Consider the following 12,384-nt stretch of genomic DNA (forward strand, 5'->3'; position numbering starts at 1 on the left):
CTTTAAATAAAGTTTAAATTCCAGGTCATGTGACATGATTAACCAAAACACAAGGCCCTAACAAGACACAGTAAAGTGATATTCTATTCTATTTGAAGGGATTCTATTCTATTCCATTGTGTGTCGTTATGATAACTGGACAGTATCTGAACTACAGTGTTGTTATACTTCCTCCTACTCCAGCCTGGTCTCAGGGGGACCCCAGGAAGGTTATCTACCCGACTGACAGCAGAGGACAGTTCTGTGGCCAGGCCGGGACCCCCCTGGAGTAAGCCCCTTCCATTACTCCCCTATTTATTCTGCCTTTGAACATCTCTCTTCAGTGCTGATCCTTTAGAATTCCTCTTGTCCTTTCACATGTCAAGATATTATCTGTCTCTTTGTGTTAATATGTCTTTTGTGGTATCATCCTGATGCTCTGTGGTGAGCCTGTAACACCCTGCTGTGTGAAGATAAAAAAGAACGTCCTGAAGGATGTATTATAACTGCTGTATATGTAATTCTTGTACATATGAACTACTATATAACTGTCTCTACATATGATCTACTATATAACTGTCTCTACATATGATCTACTATATAACTGTCTCTACATATTAACTACTATATAACTGTCTCTACATATTAACTACTATATAACTGTCTCTACATATTAACTACTATATAACTGTCTACATATTAACTACTATATAACTGTCTCTACATATTAACTACTATATAACTGTCTCCACATATTAACTACTATATAACTGTCTCTACATATTAACTACTATATAACTGTCTACATATTAACTACTATATAACTGTCTCTACATATTAACTACTAAATAACTGTCTACATATTAACTACTAAATAACTGTCTCTACATATTAACTACTATATAACTGTCTACATATTAACTACTATATAACTGTCTCTACATATTAACTACTAAATAACTGTCTACATATTAACTACTATATAACTGTCTTTACATATTAACTACTATATAACTGTCTACATATTAACTACTATATAACTGTCTACATATTAACTACTAAATAACTGTCTACATATTAACTACTATATAACTGTCTACATATTAACTACTATATAACTGTCTCTACATATTAACTACTAAATAACTGTCTCTACATATTAACTACTAAATAACTGTCTACATATTAACTACTATATAACTGTCTCTACATATTAACTACTATATAACTGTCTACATATTAACTACTATATAACTGTCTCTACATATGAACTACTATATAACTGTCTCTACATATTAACTACTATATAACTGTCTCTACATATTAACTACTATATAACTGTCTCTACATATGAACTACTATATAACTGTCTACATATTAACTACTAAATAACTGTCTCTACATATGAACTACTATATAACTGTCTCTACATATTAACTACTAAATAACTGTCTACATATTAACTACTATATAACTGTCTACATATTAACTACTATATAACTGTCTACATATTAACTACTATATAACTGTCTCTACATATTAACTACTATATAACTGTCTCTACATATTAACTACTAAATAACTGTCTCTACATATTAACTACTATATAACTGTCTACATATTAACTACTATATAACTGTCTCTACATATGAACTACTAAATAACTGTCTCTACATATTAACTACTAAATAACTGTCTCTACATATTAACTACTAAATAACTGTCTCAACATATGATCTACTATATAACTGTCTCTACATATGAACTACTACAGTTGAAATCGGAAGATTACATACACCTTAGCCAAGTACATTTAAACTCAGTTTTTCACAATTCATGACATTTAATCTTAGTAAAAATTCCCTGCCTTAGGTCAGTTAGGATCACCACTTTATTTTAAGAATGTGAAATGTCAGAATAATAGTAGAGAGAGTGATTTATTTCAGCTTTTATTTCTTTCATCACAGTGGATCAGAAGTTTACATACACTCAGTTAGTATTTGGTAGCATTGCTTTTAAATTGTTTAACTTGGGTCAAACATTTCGGGTAGCCTTCCACAAGCTTCCCACAATAAGTTAGGTGAATTTTGGCCCATTCCTCCAGACAGAGCTGGTGTAACTGAGTCAGGATTGTAGGCCTCCTTGCTCGCACACGATTTTTCAGTTCTGCCCGCAACTTTTCTATAGGATTGAGGTCAGGGCTTTGTGATGGCCTCTCCAATACCTTGACATTGTTGTCCTTAAGCCATTTTGCCACAACTTTGGAAGTATTCTTGGGGTCATTGTCCATTTGGAAGACCCATTTGCAACCAAGCTTTAACTTCCTGACTGATGTCTTGAGATGTTGCTTGAATATATCCACATCATTTTTCTTCCTCATGATGCCATCTATTTTGTGAAGTGCACCAGCCCCTCCTGCAGCAAAGCATCCCCACAACATGATGATGCCACCCCTGTGCTTCACGTTTGAGATGGTGTTCTTCAGCTTGCAAGTCTCCCCCTTTATCCTCCAAACATAATGATGGTCATTATGGCCAAACAGTTCTATTTTTGTTTCATCAGAGACCAGAGGACATTTCTCCAGAAAGTACGATCTTTGTCCCCATGTGTAGTTGCAAACCGTAGTCTGGCTTTTTTATGGCAGTTTTGGTGCAGTGGCTTCTTCCTTGCTGAGCGGCCTATGAGGTTACATTTACATTACATTTTAGTCATTTAGCAGACGCTCTTATCCAGAGCGACTTACAGTAGTGAATGCATAATAATTTATTTTTCTGTGCTGGCCCCCCGTGGGAATCGAACCCACAACCCTGGCGTTGCAAACACCATGTGTTGCAAACACCATGCTCTACCAACTGAGCTACAGGGAAGGCTACAGGGAGGGCTTACACAGAAACTACTTTTACTTTTTTTAAAACTTTTTTTATTTTTTAGGTTATGTCGATATAGGACTCGTTTTACTGTGGATATAGATACTTTTGTACCTGTTTCCTCCAGCATCTTCACAAGGTCCTTTGCTGTTGTTCTGGGATTGATTTGCACTTTTCGTACCAAAGTACATTCATCTCTAGGAGACAGAACGCGTCTCCTTCCTGAGCGGTATGACGGCTGCATGGTCCCATGGTGTTTATACTTGCATACTATTGTTTGTATAGATGAACGTGGTACCTTCAGGCGTTTGGAAATTGCTCCCAAGGATGAGCCAGACTTGTGGAGGTTTACAATTTTTTTTCAGAGGTCTTGGCTGATTTCTTTTGATTTTCCCATGATGTCAAGCAAAGAGGCACTGAGTTTGAGGGTAGGCCTTGAAATACATCCACAGGTACACCTCCAATTGACTCAATGTCACGCTCTGACCTAGGAGAGCTGTGTTTTCTCTGTTTAGTTAGGTCAGGGTGTGATAGGTGGGTGGGCATTCTATGTTTTGTTTTTCTATGTTTTGGCCGGGTATTGTTTCCAATCAGAGGCAGCTGTTTATCGTTGTCTCTGATTGGAAGCCATACTTAGGCAGCCTGTTTTTCCCTTTGTTTTCGTGGGTAGTTGTTTTCTGTTTAGTTTAAGTACCTGACAGAACTGTCGGCTGTCATTTTGTTTATTTGGTAAAGTGTTCGATTTTTTCATTAAACTTCAAGATGAGCACTCAACACGCTGTGCCTTGGTCCCCTTTATATGACGGCCGTTACACTCAAATTATGTAAATTAGCCTATCAGAAGCTTCTAAAGCCATGACATCATTTTCTTGAATTTGCCAAGCTGTTTAAAAGCGCAGTCAACTTAGTGTAAACTTCTGAACCACTGGAATTGTGATACAGTGAATTATAAGTGAAATAATCTGTCTGTAAGTAATTGTTGGAAAAATGACTTGTGTCATGCACAAAGTAGATGTCCTAACCGACTTGCCAAAACTATAGTTTGTTAACAAGAAATTTGATTTTTAATGACTCCAACCTGAGTGTATGTAAACTTCCGACTTCAACTATAACTGTCTCTAACAGGAAGAAACCTCTCCTGTTCTACTTCAACATCCTGAAGTGTGCCAGTCCCCTGACCCTGCTGGAGTTCCAGTGCCCCACCACTCAGTTATGTGTGGAAAGCTGTCCTACCAAACACATGACGTTGCTGAAAGCCTACCTGAACAAAGGAGAGCAGGAGTACTACAAGCAGTTCTGCAAGGAAGGAGTGGACTTCTCCAAAATGGTGGGTGACAGAGGAGATACATTTGCAGTGGCAAAGTAGGTAGTTAGGGAAATAATGTGTAACTAAGGGTGATTTTGTTGTGTTTCGCAGAGTGCTCCCGAGATCCTGAGGGATGGCCTGTGTCCTTCGATGCTCATGTCCAGCAAACCATGTAAGTCTTCTCACGAGCCATAGCGTGCACTGTATGTGTGTGTGTGTGTGTATGGAACGTGCGTTTGTGTTTTTATAAAGACTTAGTAAATGTATAGTGACCACACAGTTAGTGATTTTTGATCTCCACTCTCTCTACTCTCCCTCCAGTCACTCGTCGGTGCCTCCCAGCTCTCAGTACCATGAAAGGTGGTGTGGTCGTTATTGGCAACGAGACTATTTTTGACAACGGGGAGGGAGAGAGGGTGAACGCCACGGATTTTCTGGACGCTTCAAAGTGAGTCCTCATGCCTCAACCTGAAGCACCGTCAATATACAGTACCAGTCAAAAGTTTGGACATACCTACTCATTCAAGGGTTTTTCTTTATTTTACTATTTTCTACATTGTAGAATAATAGTGAAGACATAAAAACTATGAAATAACACATATGGAATCATGTAGTTGACAAAAAAGTGTTAAACAAATTAGATTCTTCAAAGTAGCCACCCTTTGCCTTGAGGACAGCTTTGCACACTCTTGGCATTTTCTTAACCAGCTTCACATGCAATGCTTTTCCAACAGTCTTGAAGGAGTTCCCACATATGCTGAGCATTTGTTGGCTGCTTTGCCTTCACTCTGCGGTCCAACTCATCCCAAACCATCTCAATTGGGTTGAGGTCGGGTGATTGTGGAGGCCAGGTCATCTGATGCAGCACTCCATCACTCTCCTTGGTCAAATAGCCCTTACACAGCCTGGAGATGTATTGGGTCATTGTCCTGTTGAAAAACAAACGATAGTCCCACTAAGCGCAAACCAGATGGGATGGTGTATCGCTGCAGAATGCTATGGTAGCCATGCTGGATAAGTGTGCCTTGGATTCTAAATAAATCACTGACAGTGTCACCAGCAAAGCACCCACACAACATCACACCTCCTCCTCCATGCTTCGCGGTGGGAACCACACATGCGGAGATCATCCGTTCACCTACTCTGCGTCTCACAAAGACACAGAGTTTGTAACCAAAAACCTCAAATTTGGACTTATCAGACCAAAGGACAGATGTCAATTGCTCGTGTTTCTTGGCCCAAGCAAGTCTCTTCTTAATATTGGTGTCTTTTAGAAGTGGTTTCTTTGCAGCAATTCGACTATGACGGCCTGATTCACGCAGTCTCCTCTGAACAGTTGATGTTGAGATGTGTCTGTTACTTGAACTCTGTGAAACATTTATTTGGGCTGCAATCTGAGGTGGTTACCTCTAATGAACTTATCCTCTGCAGCAGAGGTAACTCTGAGTCTTCCTTTCCTGTGGCGGTCCTCATGAGAGCCAGTTTCATCATAGCGCTTGATGGTGTTTGCAACTACACTTGAAGAAACTTTCAAAGTTCTTGAAATGTTCCTGATTGACTGACCTTCATGTCTTAAAGTAATGATGGACTGCTTATTTAAGCTGTTCTTGCCATAATTTGGACTTGGTCTTCTGTATACCACCCCTATCTTGTCACAACACAACTGATTGGTTCAAATGCATTAAGAAGGAAAGAAATTCCACAAATGAACTTTTAACTAGGCACACCTGTTCATTGAAATACATTCCAGGTGACTACCTCATGAAGCTGGTTGAGAGAATGCCAAGAGTGTGCAAAGCTGTCATCAAGGCAAAGGGTGGCTACTTTGAAAACACTTTTTTGGTTACTACATGATTCCATATGTGTTATTTCATAGTTTTGATGTCTTCACTGCTATTCTACAATGTAGAAAATTGTCAAAATAAAGAAAAACCCTTGAATGAGTAGGTGTGTCCAAACTTTTGACTGGTACTGTATGAATTAATCAATCAACCTACCAACCAACCTTTCAATCTGTCTGTCCGTCTGCCTGTCCGCCCACCTGTCTGTCTGTCAATTGTTAGCAAAGTGTTAAGTGGACTTGTTGTTCTTACAGGAAGTCCAATGTGGTTGTTGAGGCTCGCCAGGTAGCCATGAGGATCTTTGAGGACTACACTGTGTCCTGGTACTGGATACTGATGTGAGTGTCTCTCCTTGGTAAACACACTCATGACACAAGACAATAAAGAAAGTTGCACACGCTATAGGCCAGTTACCCCTATTATCCCCATAGATATAAATGTTCCCTCACAGGAACAACAAAGTTCTGTGAATTTGAATGTTATTATCTGCATTCCTCCAGTGGTCTGGTGATAGTTATGTGAATGTTATTTCCTGTCTCTCCTCCAGTGGTCTGGTGATAGTGGTGGGGTCAGTCTCATCTTAATAAAGTTCTGTGAATGTGAATGTTATTTCCTGTCTCTCCTCCAGTGGTCTGGTGATTGCCATGGTGGTCAGTCTCATCTTCATCGTCCTCCTGCGCTACCTGGCCGGGATCATGATCTGGGTCATGATCGTCATGGTGATACTGGTCATCGGATATGGTATTATATTCCCATTTCCTGAAAACACACTGTTGTCTTACCTATTTAAAGTAACATTCAAAAGAATAATATCAACATTGTGCTTTATCAAGTTAGCCATTAAGAAATGTTAGCGGTAGGCTCAGTGATATGACGTAGGTGCACTAAGTAAACAGCATAGTGGGTCAATTTCCGCAACAACTAAGAGTGTTGAAGTGCAAGGCTAAACTTGTCAGCTGATTTGGTCCCATGGCTACCAGTCTGTAACAGTGTGAAGCAAACCCCGTACACATGGACAGATACTGTGTGTCACTGTGTGAGAGCGAAGTATTTCATCTTGCTCATCGCAATATCTGCAGTGCTGCTCGTGCAACGTCATTTCGCTGACTCTTACCTTTAAAATGTTTAGGGATCTTCCATTGTGCCATGGAGTACCGCAACCTGAAGGGAGAGCCGGGTTCTGACGTCACTATCCGTGATCTGGGACTGCAGACAGACTTCTCTGTTTACCTGCAGATCAGACAGACCTGGCTGGCTTTCAGTGAGTACATGCACTCATTCTCCCTCTTTCTCTCTTTCTCTTTCTATGTCTATCTTTCTCTCCCTCCCTCCCTCCCTCTCTCTCTCCCTGTCTATTTATTTTTCTCTCTCTTCCGCTCTCACTTTTTCTTTCTTTCTCAATTCATTTGAATTTGATTAAAATAATAATAATCAATATAGTCAACAGGACATAAGTAACAACAATAATCAAGGGTCAAAATAACCATACATTGAACAATAACAATAAGCATAGAGGACATTTGCAGGTTGGTTGGTCTGTCAGACACTGTCCCTCATGTTATCCTCTCTAGGGTACGTGGGACGAAATCGTCCCACACTATTCAACAGCCAGTGACAAATCAGAGTGCCAAATTTAAAACCACAAAATGTCATAATTCAAAGTTCTCAAACATAGGACTATTTTACACCATTTGAAAGATAAGACTCTCCTTTATCTAACCACATTGTCCGATTTCAAAAAGGCTTTACAGCGAAAGCAAAACATTAGATTATGTCAGGAGAGTACCCTGCCAAAGATAATCACACAGCCATTTTCAAAGCAAGCATATATGTCACAAAAACCAAAACCACAGCTAAATGCAGCACTAACCTTTGATGATCTTCATCAGATGACACTCCTAGGACATTATGTTATACAATACATGCATGTTTTGTTCAATCAAGTTCATATTTATATCAAAAACCAGCTTTTTACATTAGCATGTGATGTTCAGAACTAGCATACCCACCGAAAACTTCCGGTGAATTTACTAAATTACTCACGATTAATGTTCACAAAATACATAACAATTATTTTAAGAATTATAGATACAGAACTTTATGCAATCGTGGTGTCAGATTTTAAAATAGCTTTTCGGCGAAAGCACATTTTGCAATATTCTGAGTGGATAGCCCGGCCATCACGGCTAGCTAATTTGACACCCACCAACTTTGGTCCTCACCAAACTCAGATTTACTATAAGAAAGATTGGATTACCTTTGCTGTTCTTCATCAGAATGCACTCCCAGGTCTTCTACTTCAACAACAAATGTTGTTTTGGTTCCAAATAATCCATAGTTATATTGAAATAGCTCCGTTTTGTTCGTGCGTTCAGGTCACAAGCCGAAGGGTGACGCGTGAGCGCATTTCGTGACAAAGAAATTCAAAATATTCCATTACCGTACTTCGAAGCATGTCAAACGCTGTTTAAAATCTATTTTTATGCGATTTTTCTCGTAAAATAGCGATAATATTCCAAACGGGCGACGTTGTATTCATTCAAAGACTGAAAGAACAAAATGGAGTAGTCTCGTGGACGCGCATCTCCAGTGTCACTGTCCCCAGGCAGGCCAGTAACAAACAGAGCTGCTGTACTTAGCCCAGAGACTGCAGACATGTATTACACTTTCTGGCGCCTTCTGAGAGCCAATGGAAGCCTTAGAAAATGTCACGTTACAGCACAGATGCTATATTTTCGATAGAGAGGCTACAGAAGGACAATAAATTGTCAGACAGGGCTCCTGTATGGAATCTTCTCAGGTTTTGGCCTGCCATATGAGTTCTGTTATACTCACAGACACCATTCAAACAGTTTTAGAAACTTTAGAGTGTTTTCTATCCAACTCGACTAATTATATGCATATTCTCGTTTCTGGGCAAGAGTAGTAACCAGTTTAAATCGGGTACGTTTTTATCCGGCCGTGCAAATACTGCCCCCTAGCCCCAACAGGTTAAGGCAGGCAGCAATGTAGTGCGCTGCCAACCCACAGCTCTCTGCGTCCTCCCCCAACAGGACAGGTAGCCTATTCTCATCAGAGAGGTCTTTGAAACCTTGAATAAGGATTTCAAATTTGGATTTCAAATCTCCCTCTCTATACTCTTTCTCCCACTCTCTCTCTCTCTCTCTCTCCCTCGCTCTCTCACATCAACACACACACACACACACACAAACACTCTAACTGCGCTCCGCTCCTCCATCAGTGATCATCCTGTCCATCGTGGAGGTGGTTGTCATCCTGCTGCTCATCTTCCTCAGGAAGAGAGTCCTCATCGCCATCGCCCTCATCAAGGAGGCCAGCAGGGCTGTTGGCCATGTGATGTCATCACTGTTCTACCCTCTGTTGACCTTTGCCCTGCTGGCCCTGGTCATAGCCTACTGGGCCATCACCGCTGTGTATCCTTCAGCTGTCAATCATGTTATTCATGTTTACATGTCTGTCCAGGGAAAGAAGTGCTCCTGTAACGGTCCTTGTAATGGTGTGAGATGTACTAGATTACTTTTAGTTATAGGTTTTGTTGTAGCGCTAGTCTAGATAGCTGTAGATGGTGAAGGGAACCGTGCAGATTGAAATGTGGACAGACTGAGACCGTCAAGGAAAATAACTGGGACGACTCCTCCACAAGTCATCGCTGCAGAAACTAAATGTATCAGGAAAGTTTCCATGCAGATGGTCACATCTGTATGACATGTCTCAGTATCTACTTCCTTGGTGATGGAACCTCCTTGACTGCCTTTCCCAGCTTCCTGTCCACCTCCAATGACCAGGTGTACAAAGTGTTCAACACCACTGAGTGTGAGTACTCCAGAGACACCTGCAAACCTGAGGTGAGCCACAAGATGTCTCTGTTCTTCCATATCTGCCTGTTTACATATCAGGCTTATTTTTTGTAAACTTTAATATGTTCTTTCTATTCTATCTGTATATAGTGTTCAAAAAATGTTTTTTTTCTCATTTATTGAATATAAGTGGACTACTGCTTTAATACCAGCAGAAGTGCTAATATCACAGAGATTTCCCCTCTCTTTCCTCAGACGTTCAACACCACCAACATCACAGCCCAGTGCCCGGACGCCGAGTGCCTGTTTGCCTTCTACGGAGGCGAGACCTACTACCATAAATACCTCATCCTGTTCCAGTTCTACAACGTGTTCCTCTTCTTCTGGTGTGCTAACTTTGTGACGGCGCTAGGTCAGGTGACCCTGGCTGGGGCCTTCGCATCCTACTACTGGGCCTTCAAGAAGCCTGACGACATCCCAGCCAACCCCATCTGCTCCTCACTTGGTCGAGCCCTCAGGTAGGAGGGGTACTATGTGAGATGGGGGGGATGCATGTGTGTGTGGTGTGGGTGTAAGCAGTGCATGTGGGTGGGGGAGGTGTGAGTGTGTGAGCAAGTGAGTGAGTGAGTGAAAGAAAGAAAGAAAGAAAGAAAGAAAGAGAAAGAAAGAAAGAAAGAAAGAAAGAAATAAAGAAAGAAAGAAAGAAAGAAAGAAAGAAAGAAAGAAAGAAAGAAAGAAAGAAAGAAAGAAAGAAAGAAAGAAAGAAAGAAAGAAAGAAAGAAAGAAAGAAAGAAAGAAAGGGTTACATGGAGAGTTAGTGAGAGACCAATAATTTGGACACAATCTTTTACCTTCTTCCCCCTGTCTAGATACCATACAGGCTCCCTGGCCTTCGGCTCCCTCATCCTGTCTCTGGTTCAGGTCATCAGGGTTCTGCTGGAGTACCTGGACCAGAAGCTGAAAGGTGAGGTGGTGTTCTCACATATCCTGTTCCATTCTCAGACGTGAATGACTGGGATACTTCCTCATTGACATCATACAGTGGGAAATGGACCAAAAAATGTCACTACTAATTATTACATTTGAATAGATGGTTGTTATCTAAATGAACAGGAACAGATGTCATTATCTCCTGTTTGTTGTTATGTACTCCACTAGCTGCCCAGAATCATTATCTCCTGTTTGTTATTATGTACCCCACTAGCTGCCCAGAATCATTATCTCCTGTTTGTTGTTATGTACCCCACCTGCCCAGAATCATTATCTCCTGTTTGTTGTTATGTACCCCACTAGCTGCCCAGAATCATTATCTCCTGTTTGTTGTTATGTACCCCACTAGCTGCCCAGAATCATTATCTCCTGTTTGTTGTTATGTACTCCACTAGCTGCCCAGAATCGCTTTGCCAAGTTCCTGCTCAGCTGCCTGAAGTGCTGCTTCTGGTGCCTGGAGAAATGCATCAAGTTCCTCAACAGAAACGCCTACATCATGGTGAGTTCATCAACCTAACTGTGCGAATGTAAGTTCTTTGTGTATTAAAGACGGTGTGAATTGAAGGCAGTGTGAACTCTGTGAATTGAAGACAGTGTGAACTGTGTGAATTGAAGACAATGTGAACTGTGTGAATTGAAGGCAGTGTGAACTGTGTGAATTTAAGACAGTGTGAACTGTGTGAATTGAAGGCAGTGTGAACTGTGTGAATTGAAGGCAGTGTGAACTGTGTGAATTGAAGACAGTGTCAACTGTGTGAATTGAAGACAGTGTGAACTGTGTGAATTGAAGACAGTGTGAACTGTGTGAATTGAAGACAGTGTGAACTGTGTGAATTGAAGGCAGTGTGAACTGTGTGAATTGAAGGCAGTGTGAACTGTGTGAATTGAAGGCAGTGTGAACTGTGTGAATTGAAGGCAGTGTGAACTGTGTGAATTGAAGGCAGTGTGAACTGTGTGAATTGACACTGTATGTAACACCACATGTTTCCCCTAGGTGGCAATATATGGTAAAAGCTTCTGTACCTCAGCCAGAGATGCCTTCTTCCTCCTCATGAGAAATATAATCAGGTGAGTGTTGTTGACTACTGAGACGCCCTTCATAAACCCTCCATAAACCCTTCACAACTCCTTCTCAAACCCCAGTCTCTGGGACCTTTTCTGAAGAGCAATAGCATCTTTAACAACTCCTCTTCTCCATTCATATATACAGTATTCATGTATCTCTTTGGTTTTCCGTCTCTTTTGATTAATTTCTCTGTTGGCTTCTCAGGGTGGCTGTCTTGGACAAGGTGACTGACTTCCTATTGTTTTTGGGGAAGCTCCTCATCGTTGGAATTGTTGGTAAGTGATCCTCAGAAACACAAGCAGAGAGACTTGATTTACACCTTGTACAGTTTCCCACCATCTGTGATACCTTTCAGTAAGCCCTCATATCCTAATAATATGCATCTCTTCTTCTCTTGCTAGGAATATGTTCTTTCTTCTTCTTCTCTGGGAGGATTAAGGCTGTGGAGCAGACTGCCCCCTCTCTCAACTACTACTGGGTTCCCATTCTGGTGAGAGACAGGCCTGAATGAATTCTT

At 40.8% G+C, this 12,384-nt stretch overlaps 1 protein-coding gene across 4 annotated transcripts in view; it reads left to right on the forward strand.

The window, feature by feature from the left end:
* The window catches only part of LOC106589603 (choline transporter-like protein 2), a 28,115-nt gene that overhangs the window by 11,796 nt on the left and 3,935 nt on the right, over positions 1–12,384 (forward strand). For all 4 annotated transcript variants that reach the window (XM_045707665.1, XM_045707668.1, XM_045707666.1 and 1 more), the window contains exons 4-18: positions 184–268; positions 3,972–4,173; positions 4,264–4,324; positions 4,474–4,600; positions 6,248–6,331; positions 6,622–6,734; positions 7,123–7,254; positions 9,235–9,427; positions 9,775–9,859; positions 10,067–10,329; positions 10,681–10,775; positions 11,197–11,300; positions 11,796–11,869; positions 12,072–12,142; positions 12,269–12,357. In XM_045707665.1, coding sequence (XP_045563621.1) covers positions 184–268; positions 3,972–4,173; positions 4,264–4,324; positions 4,474–4,600; positions 6,248–6,331; positions 6,622–6,734; positions 7,123–7,254; positions 9,235–9,427; positions 9,775–9,859; positions 10,067–10,329; positions 10,681–10,775; positions 11,197–11,300; positions 11,796–11,869; positions 12,072–12,142; positions 12,269–12,357 — 1,778 coding nt within the window. The remainder of the gene's footprint in view (positions 1–183; positions 269–3,971; positions 4,174–4,263; positions 4,325–4,473; positions 4,601–6,247; positions 6,332–6,621; positions 6,735–7,122; positions 7,255–9,234; positions 9,428–9,774; positions 9,860–10,066; positions 10,330–10,680; positions 10,776–11,196; positions 11,301–11,795; positions 11,870–12,071; positions 12,143–12,268; positions 12,358–12,384) is intronic.

The sequence above is a fragment of the Salmo salar genome, chromosome ssa02 (assembly GCF_905237065.1).
Source record: "Salmo salar chromosome ssa02, Ssal_v3.1, whole genome shotgun sequence".
NCBI classification, from domain to species: domain Eukaryota; kingdom Metazoa; phylum Chordata; class Actinopteri; order Salmoniformes; family Salmonidae; genus Salmo; species Salmo salar.